We start from the raw sequence: 24,157 nt of genomic DNA, 5'->3' as shown, positions 1-24,157 counted from the left end.
TCTCTCTCACTCTCTCTCTCACTCTTTTTTCCCCTCTTTTTATTTTATTATTATTATTTTTGAAAATGAGGTCAATCAGACTGCATAAAAGTTTTTATATTGTAAGATGATAAAAGGGAGGTTTGGATATTATGCTTGTGTTACCGGCCTTGTTCATACAAAACAGCTTACAATTAATTTGTAGCTGCTCAAAATGAAAAACACCTTTACATGTAAGCCAGACTTATAACGAAAGCTGTAGTTCGTCATCAATCATCAGCGAATCAACAAATTTAAAAGTCTTCTTTCTATTTCACTCTTTCTCTATTTTTATTTTCTCTATTTCATTTCTTCTTCTTCTTCTTCTTTTTTTATTTTTTATTTTATTTTTTTACAATCATAAATAAATCTAAGGGCAACAATTAAGGAACGGAAAATCGTAAAAACTTGCATCACTATCACTCGAAGGGTTTTCAAGGCGCGTACAAATAAAATGGCAAACTTATTTTTGCTCTACATTTTAGACCTGAGTACATTATGCATAAATCGCAACACTCGTTGCGGCTTCCCATAACAAGCCATTTCACTTGCATAAATTAAGTTTCATTTCCCGCATAGCATCTCATAGTCATTTTATTGACAACGTTTGTCTATTCTGCTGTCTATGTAGACTAAATATCACCCTCAAAGCATTTTTTTAAAAAGCAAATAAAATATTGAACTCCGTTTACCCAACTGAAATCCTCACATCTATTGCATCAGAAGGAACTAGCCACTTACGAACAAAACAATTATGTGAGCATATACTTAATAATGATTGGTTGTAAAAACTCGTGACGTCAGATAAGTACCCCATTCGACTGCAACGTGATTAAACTTGAATGTAAATAAAGTGTAGCGTGAAACTACCGAGGAAAACCACAATGTGATCGTTTTTTCAGTGAGCTACAGGTCCGTAAGTTTAAAATCAGCAAACTAATAGAGAAATTGATATTCTGTCGAAAAAATGAAAGTAGAAGATGTGTCTTCCTTAGCCGATTCGCTACAACTTGAAGAATCAAATAATGTATGGGTTTTCGGGTATGGCTCTCTAACTTGGAATCCTGATTTCCCGTACGAAGAACAACACGTTGGATGGGTCCAAGGTTTTGTGAGAAGATTTTGGCAAGGCAGTACATGGCACCGCGGAAACGAAGAAAAGGTACAGAATTGGGAATCATGTTTTCATAGGAAAGAGTCGTCAAAATTCTTACAAATGTTTGTTTTGATTTTTCAGCCTGGAAGGGTCGTCACCCTGGTCGAAGAAAACGAGGTACGGGAGAAATTGAGTCTAGGTTATTGTGAACTATAAATGATAATATTTAGAATTACTGGAATTTATTTGAGTTCGTTTTTCCTGGGTTTAATGACACTGATATAATAACACAATATTTGTATTGAATGTCTTAGCATTTTGAATACGTTAGGTTATAGGATTACGAAGTTGAATGACACTTGACATTTAGACAATATACAATAACAATATATTTGCTATATCTTAGTAAAACGGAATTCTCGACGCCCAAATCTTTCCTTTAAACTTTATTAATATTATTTAACAGTTCCACAGAGTGTAGCCGTCTTTGGAATATTTTTGCGGTTTCAGGACATTTTAGGTTTTTTCTAAGCATCTTCATATTGTAACATTATTTTGACTTTTTTGAGGTCTTTCTGGATGATTTTGATTTCCAGTACCCAAAGCCTTCTTTCAAGTGATCTCAGTCAAAATAGGGAAACTTATAACGAGCGAACTAATGTTAGAGAAGTGAAGTGGAGGCGTGCAAGCGTTTCGTTTATTTTTTCAATTATACTAAATGAAGCGACAGACGCGGTTGTTCGACAGACAGTCGAAACCTCAGTTAAAATCCCCGTATAAGCTTATTTTGACAACACTAGTTTGTGTATGTGTTTTTATTTCGTTTAATTTAATTAAAATTTAAGAATAATATTTACATTCTATATTTAAGCGAATTTGAGCTCAAAAATTGGGAACTCCCTAAAATGCGTCACATCTACCGCCCCTTCTCTCTATACTTACTCTTTCTACTAAATCCATTCATGAGAAAGTTAAAAATAAAGACGGGAAAAAAGATTAAATCTTCTGGAACCGCTTCAGTTTAAACGGGTTTTGGGGACCTGTTTGGATTTCGGTCGGCCAACGCGTAAAACCACATTTCATAAGTGCGGTATTTTACCTGTTGCAATAAATTGGTGCTGAATACGAAACACGCTTACGTCACGTGGGCTTGGATGTATTTTCGTATATTTTTTACTTCTTATTTTCGATATATAATGACGTAGATAAAAGCTGTAATTCCAAGATTTTCAAATTACAGAAAAGAAACGCAACTAGAGTATAATTTGTGTTAAAGTTTGCAATAGCTGTGAGTAACAAATAATTTGATGAAGTCGTTTTCCTGTTCGTGAATAAACTTTCAGAGAACGTCGAAAAACAAATTTGCATGATAAAACGAACCTCAAGTTTGAATTATTTTTTACTTTTCAATCTCAGTGAATCAGCCACGAATTTTACCTATTTTTTATCTTTAGATCTGAAAATAAAGGCAATGTGACAGACAGACGGACTCAGACGGACAGACCTACAGACATACAGACAAATACAGAGTTCCAAGAGAGAAAGGGGGACCAAGCTAGTGAACTTATCCAGTTGGATTGAAATCTAATCTGCATGAAATCTAATCAGTTTTTAAATTCTTAGGGTAAAGTCTGGGGAGTTGCATTCAAATTGCCAAGAGACCACATCAAGAATGCTTTCAGAAAGCTCTTCCAACGAGAAGTCAAGCATGGTGGCTACGAACTTCACGTGAAGCCATTCCACGCACATGAAAATTCAAAAAAGAACGAAAACATTTCTGTGTTTTTATACATCGCTACTTCAGCAAATCCTCTCTTCATTGGACACGAACCCACTGAGACACTAGCCCAACAAATCGCTCGTGCTCGTGGTAGATGTGGCCTAAACGTAGAATATCTCTTTCGGCTTACGGACTTTATGAGAGAACAAGTCCCCGATGCTGAGGACGAGGATGAGCACTTGTTCCATGTTGACTTTTTGGTAAGAAAAGAACTTGGGTTACCTGTGGCCGAAAGATCTTCTTGGACTGAACTTGTGGATCAAATAACAGAGCATCCTCTTATAATGTCCCAATAGATATATGTCAGTAATATATTATCTGCTATGAATGAATTTCGCCAATAAGGCCATAAAGATTTAAAATCAGATCAAAAAACTTCAAGAATTATTTTAGATCGACTTCGATTGAATTTGACAAATTACGATGTCATACAATGTTGTCAAAAAAATTTTTTTTTAATTTTTCTTTTGCTAGCGGATAATTAATAAGATAGATAATAGTAATGATAATTATTCAGATTGGATATGTCTTGAATTTAGAAATAAGTTCTGTAGGCCGAGGAGGGGAGTTGAGGGGCTGTGTTCATGGAAAGCCATAACACAGTATTATATAATTATCCATAAAATACCTATATTTCTCCTTTTCGAAAAACTGATATTTTCACATGTGAAAATATCTTTACCATGTGTATTTAAGCTATTAGTTTATAAAGTTTATAATAATAAAAAGCTTGTTAAGTTAATATTATGGATAATTATATGATAAACAGAATATTACATGGCCGCTTGGAGATACGAAATTTATTTTCGAGTGTTGAGATCTTTTCAACACTCGAAGATAAATTTCGTATCTCCGCACGCCTATGTAATATCCTCTATTTATGTCGGAGAATGCTTCGCTACCGTTTAGATTCCGTGATTTAACTTGGGTAAGAATGTTCCATAGAAAAAGAACTTTTTTATGTAATAAACTCAAGAAAAAAAAAAAATTATAAATAGTACTAGATCATGTAAATAGAGGATATTACATGGGCGCTTGGAGATACGAAATTTATCTTCTCGTGTTGAAAAGATCTCTCACGAGTATTATTATATAATTATCAATGAAAGTATGTTGTGGCTTTTTCAGGCAATTCTTTCCGTGTATTTTTGAAGAGCCATCGCAATAGTGTTATCTTCACACGTGAAAATAACATGTTATTTTCACGTGTGAAGATATCAATTTTTCGAAATAGAGAAAAATAGATATTTCATAGGTAATTATATAATAAAATCCTTTATCTATTTTTATCGAATTCTAAGCTGTGCTATTTAGCACATATTATTATGTTTTTACTAGGTTTATTGAGTGAATTAATTTTTGGCATTTGTCTAGGCTTTAGCAGCAGGTATGATTTTGCGTATTAGCAGGTACAGCACTGACCACATTTTGCTTTTATAACAAAATAGAACGTTAATATAACCCATGTTGGGTTCTGCAAATGAACGAATTTGACTTTTTTTTAGGAAATACCATATGTATATGTATACATAGTTAGTAACGAAACCAATTTATCAATTTTGACTTCATAAGACTAACTATAGTTAATAGCGATATACTTCGAACTGACGCGTGTACTTTGGACTTCTCTTTAATGAAATTAGTACTGATTTATTATTTCCCATCTCATTATAGAGTGGTTTTCAAAAACCCGTGAAATACACTTTAGCGTATTACACTTCAATACACTTTATTGTCCACATTTTCTTTTGATTTTCTTTCAATTTATTACACCTTAGTTATAACACTTTGTTCACGGGTTTTTGAAAACTATTCTATTGTGTTAACTGACTATTACACCTTGATTAGTACACTTTGTTTCACACAGTGTGTGAAAATCACTCTGCAACGGTATTTATCGAGGACTAATCGTCCATGTAAATAGAAAAATATGAACATTATTTATAAATCATGATGGCATGGCAGTTGCCAATTTTTTAAATAGAAGTATTCTGAAATAATAAAAATCGTAACACTATGACACTGATTCACTCTAGAGTACGATTTTTTTTTTTTTCTAATATGCTCTCCGGCAGAATTGAAATTCTTTTAAAACGACCGGGAGAAATAACTAAAACATGGAATGATTTGTGTGCGCAGATAGAGTGCAAATATTTCATTGAATATTTTACTGACTCTAAGCTTATTCTCTCTAGAGTACAAAGGAAAAAATATTCTGATACAATCCGTGGCAGAATTGAAATTCTGTTTAACGACCGGGAGAAATGACTAAAACATGGAATTATTTGTGTGCGCAGATAGAGTGCAAATATTAAATATTTTTCTGACTCTGAGCTTATTCTCTCTAGAGTACAAAGAAAAAAATATTCTGATACAATCCCTGGCAGAATTGAAATTCTGTTAAAACGACCATAGAATGATTCTGCGTGTGCGCAGATAGAGTGCAAATATTATGACCATAAACGAGGTTTAAATAATAATAATTGGCACTGGATCCATCGTTTTCTATTGTTTGATTATCGTTATTTAAAGTATTAAGTAACAACCATAAATATAATTTCGACGGTAACCCCACAAGAGTCGAAGGAACCATTCACTCACATTTTTTTTTATATTTTGGCTCGACATACTAAAATATAAAATAAACTTTCTCTTTATCCCCAACTTTTCTGTCAAAGGAGAAAACAAATTAATATACTAATCTTTTGGGTTTAAAATTTAATCGTTTCTTGGTTTCGTGACGCAATTTGACGGTGTGAGGCTTCTTCATTTGCTTCCCAGGGGGTGGAGGATATTGGGATATTCCATAAGTCCTGTACTTCTGTTTAGTTCTCATTGTACTTAGGCAATTAATTCACTTTCACATCTCTAATTTCTGATCATCCCAGTCTGGGACATTTTTGCTGCTGCTTTTTCTTCTTCCCCCTTGCGTGACACAAGCACTGAAGAAGAAAAATGTGTGTGCGCGCTGCGTTACTCCCTTATTGGCTTTCAAAAACTACAAAGATAACTGACAACATACCAAAGAAAGATAGTAATAATAGAAAAAGGAGGACTAAGAGGGTGAGCGCGAACAGGACCTATAGTCCCATGTTTTCAGACTACGACGTATGATTCATTCTTTGAATATTGCATCTTTATTCGTAAGCAGTGCTTACTAATAAGATATATTGATTTTGACAAGAATTCTTCAGTCTTATTCTCGAGAACGTGGCATGTATTCTATGGCGGGAAAAGATTACGTTCACGTGGATTACCGAGATATAAGGGGAAAATGTTCTCATCGTACGCCAATCTGTGTAGAACAAAGCTAAAAAATTAGAAGGATTTATCCTTGATTTACGTACGCTAAAAGTTAGGACATTTACACACAATTCAAAGATAATTTTGCAGCAGGTTTTGCAACGAGAGGGAGAAAAGATTTCTACATTTTTAGTGAAAAACCTGAAAAGATATCCATAAAATTTTTATGCTTTTTGACTCATTTCGAAACTCCTTCTCGGGCTTGTCAAGCTTCACGTAGTGCGTCAGCAGTCCTGACCGAAGATTCTCTATATTTTCTCACAGTTTTAACTCGGAGATCTTCCCCTTTTGTTTTTACTAGCTTTCGTTTCCAAACCCAAACAAAGGAATCACTTCCGGTCATGCTCTTTCAACAATAGAAAATGTTTTGCAACTCTTCGCAAACAAGAGACTTGTCTTTGCTACTTCCGTTTTGCCGCGCATGCCAGCGACAGCCTGGTGCTGTGAAGTTATTGTGGTCAGTTGGAGGCCGTCGAGAAGACTGAGTCGGGGCCGGGATAACTGACACTCTTAATGATTTGCGGCGCCGAACTTCCATTGGTACTTGCCAAAGTACTTGAGTATATAAACAGTTTATGCAAGCACTGTTTTCCGTGCATGCATGAGACGACGACGGAGCAGCCATCAGCGAATAAAAACAGGTAAGTTTGCATCAATCCTTATTGAGTCTTTAGTTATTCGAATTTAGAAAATATAGCTATAACTGGGTGTTTTTAAATGGGGGTATGTAAGAAATAATTTAACAAGAAATTCACGCGAAATGCAAAGCAATGACTAATTGGAATCAGTAGATGTTTGGTAGCAGTTTATTCTAAAATTACCAAATCGCGAGTTCTGCTTTGTCCTTTTGATTACGTTTTAAAGTGGTCACCTAGTTGTATTACGTAAATCTTTCATCTACGATATAGCTAATGAAGAACGTCGTGTAGTAGCTTCGCCAGTTCTGGTTCAGTCTTCGATGTATTATTTTTTATTGGAACAAAAAATTTATTGCTAACGGATATCAAACTATATAACTCACCACCAGAGAGCAATCTTTATATGAAAAAAATTGTAGCTATTTATTTTACCATTGCAAGGCTACGTCTTGTGATTGGATAAATCACTCAAAAAAAAAGGGATGGAACGGGTGCCATTTCAATCTTGTGATGGCATAGGCTGATCTGCGAGTACGTGCTGTATTAAATTCAGTACCGTATGTTTCCCATGCCGGGCTCGTATACATGTGCACCGCCCAAAACTAAAAATATGACAAACGACTTTGACAGCAGTTCTTAAGGCAACATTAGGCAGCTACGCACATGGAAAACTAACGAAGCCGGCAGGCAACTGAAACAATAAGATTTCTAGCAATTAACCCTGATCAGTGGGCGCTTAGCAGGCTGGCAGGCGATTCTTTATCAGTTTATATGAGCCATGGCTGGGTTGAGCCCTGTGTGTGTGCGTGTTAGGGGAGGGGAGGGGGAGCTGTCTTAATATAGGGTGTGTTTTAAGTAGTTGAATATCTATTTTATCTAGCATTGCCTAATGTGGTGGTTGACTTTAAAGTCTTAACTGACACTTGTAAATTCCATTTTTCTTCTTTTAATTCTACGGAGTGCGCTTTTCTGTAATTTATAATGTTAGCTGGTGCGGAATATGTGTGCGAAGAAACTCGAGTCTCATTTAAGTCTCAATCGAGAATCCCAAATGGAGCGGACCAAAGAGCTTTTATCAGGTATTTTAGTTGTCAAACAGAAGAAGAATAACCATAGCTGGAATGATCATTTTAAAATTATTTAAACTGTGAAGTTTGAAGGAAATAAATTCAAAACTCGTGAAGATGTGTTTTTTAAAGTGTGAGTTTCCAACTCGGAAAATCTTTGCGTAGGCAAGTGGCATACAGCAAAGGTTTTCTTGAAAATTTTTGAAAATTAATGTCTTCACGATATTTGAAATTTTTTTTCCAAAGTTGTACTTATTTAAAATGCTCTTTCAAAGTTATCGTAATCATTTTTCAGTCCTTTAAGTTTTGGAATAACATGATCGATAAAGGCCCATTAGAACCCACGATATTCGATAGATAATTATTTTATCATATGACACCCTTGTTTTACAATTTCCACGCCGAGAGAAAGTTTAGAAGTCATTATTCCCCAGTCAAATAGTAATGGAATAGCAGTCGTCTATTGCCCTGTGATGGCCTCGCCATGCTAGCTAATCCACGATTGTTGACAGTGCACTCGATTTAGTGTTGTGGATATTCTTTGAATCAAGCGAGAATGCGCTGCCAGGTCAAAGGGGGATCTTTTGAAACTCTTTGGAAAATGATTGATGATCTGATGGCTATTTGCATAGGCTCGGTTCCATTAAATACATACAGGAAAGAGAGAGGAGAAAGAAAGAAAAAGACACACGACAGAAAGAAAGAAGGAAACGTCAATTCATTTTTACTGGTATTCTAATTTATTTCATATTCATGTTATTTCAATACTTAATTGATATCGCAGCTAATTACCACCGTCCAATCACTTTTTACACATTTAAAAGCTCCGAGTTCTAATCTTTGACCCGTGAGAGTCTATAACTTGCAGCCGAAATAGTTTTGGAATATTGTGTTCTTTGACGAAGACTTGCAACGCTTTGTCGATAAACCAATCTATTGGGCGATTAAAACCCGATTTTGAGCGTGTAAATGCTTTTTGACTCTTGAACAACATATACCAACTCTCGTTTGATTATGTAAGGTTTGCACCACGATAATACGAATCTAGTCTGGCGGATTTTTGTATGAATAAATAATAGATTTCCTGTTGACTTTTCACTGAAGATAATTGCTGAAATCAAGGAATTTTATCAAGCTCAAACCGCAATTGAGAACTCCAATCAAAGTTAATGGATCGTTTGATGTTCCCTGTGATACGAGGACTGACCACGACCCCATGAGCTAAAGCCGCTCTTACAAAGACTCGTCAAGTGGGCACTTAATGAACTTGTTTATTTTTACATCATTAAATCGCGTCTGGAGGCCCTTCAAATCTGTTTTTGTGAACTCATTAACGCCTCATCAAACTGAATAAACAAGGCCTAATCAAAGTGCACTTTCGGGAGCTTCCGCTGCGAGCTAGAAGGGTGATGGATACGGGACTCGGTAAAAATGATCTTTAAAGCTGTGGTGATTATGGAGGTTGATTTGCTGTCAAAACTTAGGAGTGTATTAACACATATTTAAAGTCCTTCCGGGAAAATTTCTGTGTGGTTAATTCTGTATGGGAGTGCTCGTTTTTATCGGGATTTGCTGTGTGGCATCTTGTGCAATAACAACAAAGCTTGGTCAGCTACAAGGTTACCTGGGCGTAATGTCTTCCCATTTCATACCACATTTAATTCTCTTGAGAATAAGGTTCTTTAGGCGTCTTATGATGCACAACCGCTGTGAAAGAATATTTAGTGCGCTTTACACAAAATACACGGCAATACGCGAACGCAAATGATAATCGTGGAAGAGGAACAGAGTCAACCTTAAGACCGGCTTTGAAAAATATGGTCTACTCATGAGTCTGAGTCTCACAGGTCGGCTTGGAGCAAGTCTATCTCTTTAGTTTCAATTTTTTCCTCCCTTCCTTATTTAGCAACCAATAATTTATTTGGCGCTGCATACTAGAAGTACATAGGTGTTATTCCAAATAATCCAGAAATATAAAATATACTGATCATTTGTTTAGTCTCTTGTCTATTGTCCCCTCTTTCTCTTTCTGTCTTTCTCTTTCACTCACTTTCAATCGCCACTTGATTCTCATGTATTGTTGATATAAAGCACCTTTATTTGCGACAGCTAGTCCTGAGGATTGTAAGATCTTTTAAAAAGCCCTCTTATTGTGCTGTTATAGCTTTGCGTGACAATATAGCTAGCTAGCCACCACACGGGACACTTTTAATCACCTTATCACATTAGTTAAGGAAATTCGCGCCAATCAGTGTTGGTTTCCGGAGATTAAAAGTGAAGACACATCGATACTGAAGATATCGATCGGCTCCTAGCTGCAAGAATCTCGTCTCGGCCACTGATAGCACAGCTCAAGAAAACAACTGCGCTTACGATTCATTTGGCCATGAAGAGCAGTTTCGTACCATCAATTTGATTCTGTTCACTGGTAAGATATATATGTAGCTAGGCGATGCGAATGATGTTACACAGCCGATCCCTTAATAATCGGTAAGACGAGTCGTGAACTTTTTAACCAAAAGTTTCTGCGATCAAGAACCTTGTTTGGTTTGTGTTATTCATTTTGGCAGCTTCAGCTTATACAGCGTACATGATTTACTACCAAAACCTAATCCTTCGAATATGTATCACTAAGTTTACATAATACTCTGGTTATTAATTTAAAATAAACAATATAGGACAGTACCTCTCATTTATGTTATGTTATACTGCCACGAGTAAGTCGTTCTTTTTATAGATCCAGTTTTTTTTTTTACCAAGCTCGATAGGTCATCGTATCTGAGCTTACAAAGGTTTCTCTTAGCACGCATAATGTCCTCGTTGTTAATATTGGTCATATTTAAAGCTAAATATCACGTAATCATACTTGATAAGACATCTTGGACAACGCCGTGTTGTTGAGAAGCTTCCCCCCGGGAGAAACTTAAGGGAACTACACTTTCTGCTAAAACTCAAGCGTGCAAAAAACTATACAGTTAACTTATGATGCTTATCATCTTGATGGAAAGGTCGTTGTGGTTGTAGTTTTGAAAGTCATAGAGCTCTATCAGTGCAGCCAGTCTCGTCTGTCTCGCTCGAGGGTCCCGTCAGTTGGTCAAGAATATCAAAAATGCAAACAATTCTGCTCTGCGGGAGCATGTTTAGAAAATAAAAATATCAACAACAAATTGAATCGATTTAATTATGGGGTTAGAGAACCTTATCATCTATCCAAATTATATTTTAGCTGCTCCAACTATTTTTCATTTGGTGTTTGTGAGCATGTGGCAATTTTCGAAATTTTTGGTGTTAGTTCCCATGCTTTTTCAGTCAACCCTGCTCACACCCAAGCTCCCAAACCGCGCGTGACCTTAGATTTATTGACGAGAGAATTTTTTTCCTGTTGAAGTATTAAACGTTTTTTACCTATCTGTATTCTATTTGCCCTAAAGTAAACATTAAAAATTGCGGATTTTAAAAATTGAAGATATTTTATCCAAATAATGCGTTTTGTTTTCATTTTGCATCTGCTTTGCTGCTGGTCAGGATTTGTAAATTTGATCGGTATCTTTGATTTTTGTTTCCCCTACATATGACTTTCTTGTCCGTTGTGTAAAAAAAACCAACGTTAATATTTTCGGTTTATGGCGATATATAACTCACGAAGCTGTTTCTAACTTCTCAATTTTAACAAGGAATTCTAGTATCAACAATATGTTGGTAGATAGATATTACGATTGCCAATGGTTTAGCTTCGCTACGCATACCAAGCTTCAGAAGCAAATAAAGACTGTGAGCTATTGTAAAAGCGATTTGAATTATTGTATGCTCGCATGACCATAGTTAAAAGACCTCTATGAACTATGGCATGACGAAGGCGAAATAGAAGAGATAAGTATTTAATATTATTACAAGTATGTCTTTTCTACGGGCGCAGCAAAAACGGAAAAAAGCATTAATTGACTCCTGAACGAGAAAGACAAAAAGATTACTTTTGCTATGTGTCTGTCCTTCCGGTTCTAACGCCCTCCTAACATAGATCAATAAGATTAAATTGGTCTTTGATGCAACCACATGTTAAGGTGTGGAAGACTGGGCCATATTTTGCTGTAGTCCTTTGTTCAAAGTGACGTAAAGTTGAATGGCTGTACAATCCACCCACTCATTAGATACTGCAGGTTGTGCCGTGTCATAATACGCTTATGCAAATAGATCTTTGGTTCAACTGTTAAGACCACGCTAATCATGCCGAACAAAGAGCTTTAAACGGATGAATGGTTGTTAATTGTGCCATGAAGAATAGAGAGAATGTAGTTTGTTTTATATTAGACTGACTTTAGAGCTACACTGTCTAATCTTTCTAATAATCTTGCTGTCAAAGATCAGTGAAAATATGATCAACTTAATAATGTTGGAGTCTATATATTGACTAGTAGAGTTTACTGAATTTTTTGTTCGCTTTTTCAGATAGTTTTCGTGTTCCAAGACAACCTTTCAAAAGGGCTTTGTGACAAATGATCGGTGTGTTTGCCAGCACTTCAAATTAGTTGCCTCAAGATTGCAGGAGAGTCGCATATACCGGCTCCTTCCAACATGCACCGAACTGGATTCGTGGCTTATAATCTACTGATGCTCGTCTCGTTAACTGTTGGTCTCGAGATTGAAGAGAGTCTTATTCTGAGTAACGAAAAAGATCTGGAAGTCTTGGAAACATTGCGAGAATCGAACACTAATTTCTCCGGCGATTTTAAAGAGCGCTACTCTGCGCACGGATATCATGACGAAATTTACCAATCGGAAGAAAAGCTTTCGAAAGAGCTTTCTTTCGAGACAGCTTGGACGAAGACAGGAAAGAGGAAGCTTACAGTTGTCAAAGTTTCTCACAGAAACTTCTCTGAGGAACTTGGCAGGCTTAAAGAAAGCTTCGCCACAACTGGAAATCATTTTGTTGAGGATAAAGACGACCTACCAAGCGTTCTCACTCGAAGACACTTTCGAAATCGAAGAGAAATCTATGGCAAACATCGAAGATACTACATTCCTGCTCGAAGCTTTGCTCAGAGATATCCCTTTGAAGTCGTGGTAAGAATATCTACTGGATGTACCGGTACGTTAGTGTCTCCCCGACATGTCCTAACTGCAGCTCACTGTCTACATAATGGAAAGGACTACACTAAGGGATTTCGCTCACTTCGTGTCGGACTCTTACAGCCCAACAAAACTCTATCTTGGATCGGAGCTACACATGCTAAGCTCCCTCTAGCATGGGTACAAGGCAACGATACAGATGCTTCAAGGTGAGCTATATAATTAACGATAATTAAATTAATAAACTAGCGAGATAATTAGCGCTAATAAATCGTAATTAGCCTTTGATATATGTCAAGGTGAAACAACAACTCAAGGGCTTTCTGTTTGTTTAGAAACTAAAGAAATATGCTTCATTCTTCGTTCTTAAAATGTTTAGATCATGAACAATGGCTCTTCCTGCATTACTATGTATATATCGTAGTTTCTTTAATTTCTTATTCTTCAAAGAAAAATTATTATGAGAATATATAAATATAAATTGGTCACAGTTCAAGAACAATGTATTTTTTCATTGAACACTGACAACATATAAACCTTAATCCGCTTATTTCAGTCAACAAAAAGACTTTACGTTCCGCTGTATTTTTATCTTTTGTAGGGCCGCTTCACTGATAAAACTTGCTGTTTTCTTTGAATACCTTTGGGATTGGTGAAAGAATTCAACCGATAATGCCAAAAAACTCCGGCTAAGAAAAGTACCCGGATTATCACAAAGTTTGGCATGACTTCAGAAAGAATTAACGCTGACAAACATTTTGACTTATTTTCCATCTTGCTTGCTGTAGACGAGATTTGCTAGGCTAGCCCACGTGACTTAATACTGGTCCACAAAAAAAACTGATTGTGGCTAAAAATAGCTTCCGTAATTTCAAAGAAGCGTAAGTTATGTCTTGACGCTTAGGTCAGTTATATTCTGAAGGTTTTCTTTAGGGGATGACGGGTGGCGTAGACGGGAGTGTACCCATGGCTCGTCGTTAGGTCTCTCCTTGGATTCGATGGTTTTCCCCGCAAATGAGGAACCTAACAAGCGCTGTGATGATCTTATATTCTGTGTTCTAAATCCAAGGGCTCTTTATTACCGTTTGGGCGTCATCTTTTTCTTTAAGAATTACTCAGCCAATCAAAATATATTGAACAATCCGACCAATCAGAGCAAAGAAATCATGACAGTTCGGAACATTTAGCGAGAACAAGCGGCATTGAATTAACCGGTCTCTGAATTTTTAAGACATTCTTCTCGAGAAATAATCTGGAAAAGGTCCTGATGGCCAAAGCAAAAAAACTAACTCCGGATAACAAATGTTTATTAAGTATCAAACTTGCAAAATCTTAAACAGATTTATGGATAACGCGATATTACAAATAAAAGATATGATAATAATTGATCAACTATAAAGTTTGTATTCTAATAATGTAGACTATTTGTCCAAAAAATTGATACTCACTTTGAAATTAATAAAGCTGTTTTTAAACAGCTTGATTGATTGATTCTCAGTGGCGGATCTAGGGGTGGGTTTTGGGGGTTGCAACCCCCCCTATGAGAGCCATCGTGATTTATTATTATTATTATTATTATTATTATTATTATTATTATTTTCATGACAACACCAGCAGCATCGCGAGTTTTATTAAAACAGGGGTGCCAAACACATTTCGCTCGCTTTTTTTTCTATACGCCGTGTGTGGGACCTGAAACAACCATGCTTGCCTGCAGCAAATAATCATTATCATAAGACCTACTTCCGTTTGGGAACCCTGTGCTATTTTCCCGCCAAACAAGTACCTCAACCAATGCTACAACCCCCCCCCCCCCCCCCCCTTGAAAAAATCCTGGATCTGCCCCTGATTCTACATTAGTCGTAGCATAGTTAAAATTAACTATGGTCGTAGGTTCGCCGGCAAGTTGCGTAAACTGTAATTGTAAGTTTTCTGCTGAAATAAACCAACTCTCGTTTTCCATTTTTTCTTTGTCAAAGGTTTGACTACGCCATCATTAAGCTTGCTCATCGTCACAAGCGAGATTTCATGTCTGTATCATTCAGTCAGGGCAACAGGTTTGGAAGAATGACGAAGATACACTTCACAGCATTTGAAGATGACAAGCCTAGAAACACTTTATGGTACAGGTGAGTAAACAACGGTTTTACACTATCAAATCAATGTCAAATTTTATCGAACCCTGAAACAACCTCTGGACTGATCAAAGTCAGGGAACGACTAACTCACAGAATGAACCCTGAAACAACCTCTGGGCTGATCTAAGTCAGGGAACGACTAACTCACAGAATGAACCCTGAAACAACCTCTGGACTGATCAAGTCAGGGCACGACTAACTCAGAGATAGACCTAATCGGCTAACGTGTTGATATGTACGTTACCACCCAATTCAAACCTTCTGGGAATAGAAGCGTTTGTCTCTACGAATTCAACTGTGAAACCAAAATATAACGAACAATGAAACTTATTCCAGAAGGTTTGAATTGGGTGGTAACGTACATAGCAACACGTTAGCCGATTAGGTCTATTGAATTGGAATTTAGCGTGTTTGGTTAATTGCTAAGGGAGGAAATCCGGAAAAAAGAACTTAAGAGAGAGACCTAACAAACACATGAGATGCGCGCCTCTATCATTACAAGCTCACCGTTCGTCTCGCTTTGATGCAAAGGCACGGCTACCTTTCGAGATGGCGCCGGGAACTCTGAAAGGGACTATTAACGTAACAGTGTTGCGCGACAAGTTGCGTGTTATTCTCTATAGAATGTAATTTCTTTGTTTAAAGGCTGCGCATGGAAAGTAACATGAATATGGATACAACTAAAACAAATAATAATCGAGCAGCGCCCCCGAATTATCACCGCATTTAAATATGAAGCCCCCCAAAAATTCAATAATTGCTTCGGCGCTTATACGAATAAATACGTACAGTACGTACATTTCCAAGTTGGGGTGCAGAACGTTGGTCAAACTTGTTTTTCCTGTTTCGTTTCTCATATCCGCATCACTCTAAGCTTTTTTATTTAAATCTTTTAGAGCCTGTTACATATTAGCAGCAACCAGTGATATGTTATTCCACTGCTGTGACGCGCAACCTGGTTCCTCCGGTGCAGGAGTCTACACTTATCACTACGATGAAAAGACCCGTACTCGAGACCGCCGTATCATCGGGGTATTCTCCGGTAATCGAAACGTTCCTTATCATCCCTGGTGGCCGTACGTTGGTTGCCCCCCTGTCTGGAGGGGGAACTTCAATGCTGCTATTCGACTGAGCTCGCTAAAGTTTCGACAACTGTGTTTGTGGATTGGCCTGAAGCACGCGGTGAAAGACTGCAAGAAGTATTTGATAGGGTTACCAGCAAGAGAACCGCCAAGGCCTAGAGTAACCGAGAAGAAGAAGAAGAAGAAAGATAAAAACAGCAATCGAAAAAGGCGTGGTAAGGAAACGAAGAAGAAATTAGGAAAAAAGCGATCAGCGAAAAATAAGAAAAAACCAAGAAAGAAAGGAAAGAAAAGTGGCTGAATAAAATCTAGGGATGTATAGATTTTAACATTTCTCGCTAATACAGTAATCACGAACGTGTTTAAAATGCAGATCACCTTCAAGTAAGAAAACATACAAAAAAGATTCCCGCAAAGCATACTTTGCCATCCATTTTGTTTCGCATAGTTTTGAGCACATCATATTTCTTAAAACAAATGCTTATATGCCTTGAAGACATTTTAGTCAGATATGTCGTCGCACATTTGAAAGTATAGCGTTGTAAAGTAGCTCAGCCAGGGGAAAGGACTTTCTTTTGATTCCATTCTAGAATAGACGTACACTTTTAGAATTCATAAAATACTTCCCTGTTCCTTGATTACAGACTCATTTACTCAGAGAGGGCCTCATCGTTTCAGTGTCAGAAAAACACTAATACCAGCGGTAAAGTAAGGAATTCACAACTTCGACCGACTATACAAACACTTTGAAATATATAGACCATTTTAGAGTTCCAAATAACCGCTGTGTTTCTTGATTACAGAATCATTACACAGGTTTAGCCTCGATTTTGTGCAGAATATTCACGTGTTCCAGTCACACAAGGTCCGTTGAGTTTCAAAGTGTTTGTATTGTTGAAGTTGTGCATTCTTTACTTTATCGTTCGTATTTGTGAATATTTAGACACAGGTACGAAACTGGTCTGTTCCACGGACCTTCACTTAATCACGTGAATATTCTATATACAAAACCGAGGCCAACGATTGTAAACTCGATTCCAATCTCATCCTCTCTCTGACTTCATGTCATATTAATACAGTACCCAAGGGCGGATCCAGGGGGAGGGTCGGGGGGGTCGCGACCCCCCTGTCATTCCTGAGGTCAAATGGGCTTCCTGTGGTAAAAATGCGACTGGGATTCCTTTACCCACAAAATTACCCCTGAGACCCCCCTTCAAAAAAACCCTGGATCCGCCCTTGGTACCTGTATTCCGTTCTGTTAGCCATTCAAAGGTTGAGAAAAAACTGGGTCGAGCTGGCATTGCATAGCATTGCGGGACTTTTAGGTTACAAAATAGCCTACGCCATCTTGGAAATATGTAAATTAAAACAGTTGCACAATTCATTGCACAGGAACTCTTTCCAGTTTTTTCCTCGACCACTCAAAATGGCTGATTGTATCTCATGACTATATATTCCCAGTTTTATAGTCTCCATTTTGGTTGGATTTAGAAAAAAACTTCTTTAATGATTACATGTGCCATGTTGACAGATTATTTTACTGATATGTATATCGTCCTTGTAGTGATGTAAAACCTTTTGATACAGACGATATACGTATATATGTATGTATTTTTATTGATAAAATGCCGAAAATATGAAATCAAAACTTGAAAATGTTATAGCGATGGAACATTTGACATTGTCCACCATTTTGAATTTAGCTTACGAACCTGGCATTTGACAAAGGAACTCCCAAAAAATTAAAACACTGGGATTCCGCTCGATCAACATTATAAATTTCATATGCCTAAATACTGTGATAATAAAGCCATCAAAAACACCAGTTCGCCTTTTGTAATAGGGTACTTGGAGATATAGTTTGTAGCATTAAGATATCGGTATTTTCATGATCGTTATTTCCTTATAACTTAGCCCTGAAGCATGAGGCAGTGGGGGAAAGACAGTTCAGAGTTGAAGCTGATTTACTAATGAAGCAAAATGTAAACAATGGATTACGTCATCAGACTTGCTTCAAAATAACATATATAAAAGATAAACATTTAAAATATAGAAAGAAAACAAAATGGCAGAGCAGTAAAAAAAGAAAAAAAAAACTCGGAATACTTAGGCTTCTTATGTTATAAAAACTTTGTAGAAAATTTTTGGTCCTTTCTAATGCATAGATCCACCGAATTTTTTGGCTGAAGTTGACATTTATTATTTATCATTTTAAACATATCAAATTTTAATGAATTTTCCAGTGTTCATTGCATTTGTCTCTCTGCCGGGATACCCAATATTCCTATTAGTATACATATCATTTTCGTTGTTTTAATTCCAGAATTTTGAAGAGTAAAAATAAGGCTCAACAGGTGGGGTGAAAAGTTTTCACTTTGCAATACCAAATTATTGCTTTGTATGGTTCTCGTAAGCTGAATTGTAATGATTATTAACTACATTGATTCTTTTTATTGCAATACAAAGGCCAGAATCATTATAACTCTCAGTTTATTTGTCTTTTCATTCATCGAAATTTTACCATTTATGCTTCAAAAAACATTAACAGAAGTGCATAGTGACTTCAAACTTTTGACTAAAATTAAAGCATGCTGTATTCCAAGTTAGAATAAAATATAGAATATATGTATGAAGCAGTCGTAAGCAGGTTGTACGGTCGATTTTTGCACAAAGCAATTCGTCTCGTCAGCATTTTGCGCGCCGGCAAAAGCAGGAAAAATCGTTTTGAATAAATCATTTTAGATAAATTGACATTATTAGCAAATCGGTTGTTAAAGATATTATCCTTTTAGTTAAACAACCCGGTAATGTATAAAAATATTTAAGATTAAAGCATTCTTTTCCCGATATTCTTGCCTAAACGTGATTTTAAATTATTTAAAAAGAACCTGAATCGGCACTTGCGGTGCACGAGACCTCTCTATGTTAAATTACGGTACTTAGTGGGGATGCTTTGCTAATTTCATTTAGTTTTATGGGGCAAAAAATACAAAAACCTTCTTCTCCACGAGCGTCGATGTCTTGGTTAAACATTTGTAAAAAATCTCACGACGATATCTTAAAAAATGTTGTAAAAATTGAGTAAGTTAAGTGAATATAATTATAAACTCAACTTGTTTGTTTTTTTGTAAGTTGCAAAGAGACAAGAGACCTTATTAATAATGCATGTATAGCCTTAATACCTTGGATCCTTTCGAACAACAGGAAGCTATTGTCCCCTAGCCTCTAGCTGGAATGAAAATTTTTCACAGGTAAGAAGTCTGTATAGTTTCTTTATTTTCTGAGAAATTTGACACCTTTTCAGACGGTGGTTATAACAGAGATTTTTCTTGGTATTCTAGGCTAGTGCAGAACTAAAGGAACTGTAAGCCACAAACCATGTTCGCCTTCGTGTAAACCTATCTTCGTTCCAAGCCAGTGGTGGCTAGTTGGAATATTGTGGTCGATATCTCAGCGTTATTCCCTTCTTTCTCTGAAATTTAAGCTCTCTATACACAGCATGTGCAGAAGTAGAGCTTCTTATAAGTTGATTTTCAAGATAATTTTAGCGTGTTGCGTAGCCTTGATCTACCTTCAATTTCAGCTCTTGTCTAGTGCTGACCGAAATCGTTTGGTTCATACTCTTCAGTTTAAAAGCGACGAGTACATCCCAGAAATAGTTGATTGGAAAAGAGCCTGCAATGCTTCGAAATATGCGGAACAACCTGACTTACAAAACTATGATTTTGAGACGAAAAAAGCTGGATATTTAAATGTACTTCTATGGGAAAATATTTCCGGTTTCAGTGTTAATTCATTTCTCACACAACCACTGTTTCCAAGGCAACCATCTAAGTTCTTAGTGGCACCTAGCGCCTTTGTTAAAATCAAAAAAGCTTATTATGGTCAATGGATAGTTGGATATCTACACGTGGATATTACGGGAGAATATAGATTCGCTTTGTCTTCAGACGATTCGTCTGAGTTTTGGATCAGCACAGACGAGCGCGCAGAGAATGTAAGGAGAGTTGCTCAAGTTGGTGATGGGTATGCTCCGGGGTGGACCAGCCTTGGTCAGCACGCCAAGTATGTCAATCAAGTTTCTGATCAAATAATCCTTCAGAAATGCAAAAAATACTTTATCCAAGTGGTTCACAAGCAGGCGGTGGGCGATGGGTTTGTTGCTGTGTCGTGGAATCGAGCTGGAAGCCAGAGCTTTCACATCATTACGGGCGCGTATCTTTTGCCTTTAATGCGAATGTCGAAACATTTATTAACATTCATCCCTCCCGTTGGGGAACAATTCAAAAGCTTAAATGCAGCATTCAAAATGCAAAGAGAAAATAAATTAAGCCTAGAATCACCAGCTGAATACATAGATACTCAACGACTTGATCGCACATTGATACAAAGTGCCATTGGAACATGCCCTTTACAAAAACTACGACCAGTTCGAAACTCGACCCCTAATATTACGCAGGGTTCCCAACAGTTAATAACTGATGTGTATCCAGGACCTTGGGCTTACAAGATCAAAGATAAGAGTAATGACAATACGTTTTTGAAAGCCCTTCAGGGCAAGCGCGCAGGGATATTGTCAAAGAAAAAAGCCAAGGCTGTTGTGCGCAAGTTTATGACACTAATGGAGGAAAGAAATCCAAGGTATGGCATATGCTTTAATTAATATTTCAATTCTTACTTACAAGTTTTCGTGCGTGTCAAATTTATATACAAGCTGGGTTTTGGCATCTATAATCCAGGATATAGAATCCAGAGCCCAAGTCTAATGGAATTAAGGACTGAACTAAGATTTTTGAAAGGGGGTTACTCAAGTTACGGGGAGTTGTTTGAGTTGTATCCATATTCATGTGTCTTCTCATGTGCATCCGTTAAACAACAAAAAATGATACCCCAGGGAATGGCACGTGGTCTGAAAAACGGAAAACAGTAGATTTAGGTCTTTAAAGTAGTACAGCATTATATATTTGTTATTCCTTTATATTTGCAGAAGGTTTCAATTAGAATCTATCAACGCTGTTGAACATAAGAAGTACCACAATCTTCGAGATGTTTATCTAGTAGACCTAACACTCAAAGACAACACAAGGCAAATCAAGCCGCGCTCAGCAAGTTATGTTTACAAGAGTTGGGTAGAAGACTCTCTATGCGTACCAGATGAACTAGATTGGAACGAAAATGTTCTTGTCCAAGTGATTGTTATCGTTGCAAAGGCTGAGCATGGCAAATGGGCAATAAGTTTAATAGACAACATTGAAGGTATGGTTACTATGCAATAACATGTACAAACAAGGCAAATAGAACCTTTGCATGCATGTGACGTCAAAGCAGCTCAATTTGGAGGACTAAAACATAAGAATTTCAATCTCCTGAGAATTGGAAACCTATTGTTGTGTCTTTCAAATTTAGCTGCATTCCGCACCGTGCTACTACGTACTATACACCTCTTTACCTTCCTTGTTTGTTGAACACACTTCAGACCATGTGAAGCCACTCTTAGGAGTTGATTCTTTCATGTGTGAATATTTTAACATGTTAGTCATAAAAGAATATTTCCCAAGGGAATGTCATGTGATCTGAAATGGGCAATTTGCATACGAATTTAAGTTAAAAAGGTCTATTCTGGGGATAGGTTAGGGTGATTAAGTACCACCTACCCACCCCACTCACTCCCTTCGTTCTTACCCTCAAAACGATCTTCTATAGTGTTGTATGTCTTCCAGAGTATTTATATCCCTGTGTAAAGATAAGCGGGCTGCCACTTAATTTTCTTTTAACAACTGAGGGAGGCAGCTTCACATCTACTTATAGGTTTTTAGCTTCCGGCAAATCCAGTATGGTAGTCGGATGCTCCTAGTAATGGACTACTGATCTGAAAATGAATCCAGTGCATGAGATGGGCTCTGATCTCATTCTAAAGCGCTGCATTATTATTGTTTAATTTCCTGCAGATATTTACCGAAGAACAGCAAACAATAATATTCAAGTAACAATTGTTCATTACGGACCAAAGGTTTTGGACGTGGAAGGGGTATTATCAGCCACTTCTTTGCCAAGGCACATCTTCATTCCCCGGACTGAAGCCTTCAGCTTTGCCAAGGCCATCCAAGAAGCCCTTGATGCAATAGTACACGAGAAAACTATATCTCTGCTGGTAGATCCTTATGTGAAATTGCCCTTGGATATATTCGATCAGACAAGAAAGGTAAGTAGCATCCATCATGAGACCATCACCATGAAGCATATTCTATAGCATATTCTAGTACAGTGCGGTCATGATCGGGGAGAGAGTAAGTGGATTTAATCAACAAAAAATAATGATGATGATTGGTGATGATTTGTGATTTATATAGCTAATTTATTCAAAGGTGTATAAACTTGGTGGGACGGTAATAATTGCACTGGGAAACGCACACACGCGTACAAAATAAATGGAATTTAAGGTGTTGTTGGAAGGTAACATTTCTTGCAGCTTTTCTCTCAAGTTTTGATTAGCCGCATAACAAAAAGTGTCTCGCCATTGCTGTCGCAATCGTGGCGAGAAGTAGGCGTTTTACTTTTCGCAACAAATTTGAGAATTTTATTTTTTCCAAGTGTAAACTTATTTCTGCCCCTGCTCCCCGGCAAAACCTGAATGCATTTCTAACTTCCACTTTCATCTGGTGCTGAGCTCAATTTTCTATACCAGGGATCGAGGCAGAGATCAAATTTATGAAATTACCATTAATGTACTTCATACACTTAATAATGTACTTCATACACTTACTTTATACACTTAATTTTTAACGTAGTTTTTAATATTATTATTTTTTATTATACTCTTTTAATAACAGCATTGTTTTCAAGGAAAAATGGTGTTCAGTCCGTTAGCCTTTTACCTTGTACCAGGAGCAAGCCCCGGTGAACCTGAAGGATTATGGGATCATAGGGGTCTAGCCGCTTTAGGCATGTATAAGGAAGACTGGAGACGACTTCTGACGACAGCAGGCCAATATGATGATAGTGAAGGAAACTGGACTATCTTTGAACATCGCGTTGAATCTATTATTGAGGTCCAAAGAATGAAGGTGAATGGCTTGTTCGTCATGAGTGAAGAAGAGCTGGTGCCGCTTGATGATCGTTACAAAAACATACCTCATGGGTCTTACCTCTCTTAGTTACCATTGCTAAGTCAAGTCTGTAGAAGACAATAATACCAAATACTAATTTCAAAATGGACATAATTAAGTGGTAATTGAACTACGCAATCATGTAATTTTGTAATCACTCACTCGTTTTGATTTCAGACCAAATTGCACTCCAATCAGTTCAATTGCCATTATTAATCATTATTATTGCTGCGAGCACGGCAAGCAGAGACACTAATCTTGACGAAGTTGTTGTGTTTAACTTGGCCGTGTGGGTCCTGGGCGCTTTATAATCGAGCTGTGAACTCGATTTGTGGAAACCGTGGGTGGGCTTTGGATGATTTTCGGAGCCTTCGGTACTTTGTTCAGCAGAATTACTTCACCTTCGTTCTAGGCTTGGATGGTCATCGACGTTTCTATTCGAATCATCTTCGAGAAGCTGTTTACTATCAAGTTTACCAAAATTTGTTTGTTCAAGCAAGCAAACCAAGTCTTCTTTTTCACAATCTAATCAAGTCAAACTTCTGTTGGAAGTCAGAAGTATTCTTCTAGGCAAGGCACTTTATTTTATGCGTTTTCGGCGCTGTTGTGAAGTCGAATTTTACCAATTGCATGTAGTCGACAGTGGACACGATAAATCGTATGCTTTTTGAAGATCGATTTTTTCCGGAATTTTCCCTTCTAAGGGTGGTGCGGGGGCCGGTACAGGTCAAGCCCACCCCTCCTCTCTATCTGGTTCCCGCTCTCGTGTTTGCAAAAGGCCTCTGAAAGATTTCGATATAAATTAAATTAATATTACAAACGAGTTTTAATAATAAACTTTAAAAAAGTCAAGTTGAGGTTC

The 24,157-nt window shown here is 37.1% G+C and overlaps 3 protein-coding genes across 6 annotated transcripts; all 3 read left to right on the top strand.

The window, feature by feature from the left end:
- The first annotated feature begins 48 nt into the window (after window positions 1-48).
- LOC116300196 (putative glutathione-specific gamma-glutamylcyclotransferase 2) lies at window positions 49-4,911 on the top strand. The gene is made up of 3 exons (XM_031709009.2): window positions 49-1,180; window positions 1,256-1,291; window positions 2,738-4,911. Exons 1-3 carry the CDS (start codon window positions 986-988, stop codon window positions 3,188-3,190), a joined length of 684 nt encoding a protein of 227 aa, XP_031564869.1. The 5' UTR covers window positions 49-985; the 3' UTR covers window positions 3,191-4,911.
- Window positions 4,912-6,796: 1,885 nt separating this feature from the next.
- Window positions 6,797-18,014, top strand: LOC116300194 (serine protease 23). Of its 3 annotated transcripts, none has more exons than XM_031709005.2 (4): window positions 6,797-6,838; window positions 12,349-13,178; window positions 14,949-15,098; window positions 16,004-18,014. In XM_031709005.2, the coding sequence occupies exons 2-4, from the start codon at window positions 12,475-12,477 to the stop codon at window positions 16,488-16,490; spliced, it is 1,341 nt and encodes a 446-aa protein (XP_031564865.1). In that variant the 5' UTR covers window positions 6,797-6,838; window positions 12,349-12,474; the 3' UTR covers window positions 16,491-18,014. The 3 variants fall into 3 exon arrangements, with proteins under 3 accessions (XP_031564865.1, XP_031564863.1, XP_031564864.1); XM_031709003.2 differs by lacking the exon at window positions 6,797-6,838 and adding an exon at window positions 10,195-10,330; XM_031709004.2 differs by lacking the exon at window positions 6,797-6,838 and having other exon boundaries at window positions 12,196-13,178.
- Window positions 18,015-19,382: 1,368 nt separating this feature from the next.
- Window positions 19,383-24,147, top strand: LOC116300193 (uncharacterized). 2 transcript variants are annotated; one of them, XM_031709000.2, is made up of 5 exons: window positions 19,383-19,440; window positions 19,531-20,830; window positions 21,177-21,445; window positions 22,138-22,391; window positions 23,020-24,147. In XM_031709000.2, exons 2-5 carry the CDS (start codon window positions 19,689-19,691, stop codon window positions 23,341-23,343), a joined length of 1,989 nt encoding a protein of 662 aa, XP_031564860.1. In that variant the 5' UTR covers window positions 19,383-19,440; window positions 19,531-19,688; the 3' UTR covers window positions 23,344-24,147. The 2 variants fall into 2 exon arrangements, with proteins under 2 accessions (XP_031564860.1, XP_031564861.1); XM_031709001.2 differs by having other exon boundaries at window positions 23,033-23,188.
- The last annotated feature ends 10 nt before the right edge of the window (window positions 24,148-24,157 follow it).

This window comes from Actinia tenebrosa, unplaced genomic scaffold (assembly GCF_029948245.1).
Source record: "Actinia tenebrosa isolate PJP-AT-01 unplaced genomic scaffold, QUT_ActTen_1.0 PGA_scaffold8__29_contigs__length_14323225, whole genome shotgun sequence".
Classification (NCBI taxonomy): domain Eukaryota; kingdom Metazoa; phylum Cnidaria; class Anthozoa; order Actiniaria; family Actiniidae; genus Actinia; species Actinia tenebrosa.
Note: the sequence above shows the minus strand (reverse complement) of the source record. Positions and strands in the feature narration are given on the sequence as shown.

Bases quoted from the DNA above. Each gene is read 5' to 3' on its own strand.
- LOC116300196 (XM_031709009.2), top strand. From the start codon at position 986: ATGAAAGTAGAAGATGTGTCTTCCTTAGCCGATTCGCTACAACTTGAA. The intron at 1,181-1,255 runs GTACAGAATTGG...TTGATTTTTCAG, and splicing joins ACCGCGGAAACGAAGAAAAG to CCTGGAAGGGTCGTCACCCT. The intron at 1,292-2,737 runs GTACGGGAGAAA...TTAAATTCTTAG, and splicing joins CCCTGGTCGAAGAAAACGAG to GGTAAAGTCTGGGGAGTTGC.
- LOC116300194 (XM_031709005.2), top strand. From the start codon at position 12,475: ATGCACCGAACTGGATTCGTGGCTTATAATCTACTGATGCTCGTCTCG. The intron at 13,179-14,948 runs GTGAGCTATATA...TCTTTGTCAAAG, and splicing joins AACGATACAGATGCTTCAAG to GTTTGACTACGCCATCATTA. The intron at 15,099-16,003 runs GTGAGTAAACAA...TAAATCTTTTAG, and splicing joins AGAAACACTTTATGGTACAG to AGCCTGTTACATATTAGCAG.
- LOC116300193 (XM_031709000.2), top strand. From the start codon at position 19,689: ATGTGCAGAAGTAGAGCTTCTTATAAGTTGATTTTCAAGATAATTTTA. The intron at 21,446-22,137 runs GTATGGTTACTA...AATTTCCTGCAG, and splicing joins TTTAATAGACAACATTGAAG to ATATTTACCGAAGAACAGCA. The intron at 22,392-23,019 runs GTAAGTAGCATC...TTTTAATAACAG, and splicing joins TATTCGATCAGACAAGAAAG to CATTGTTTTCAAGGAAAAAT.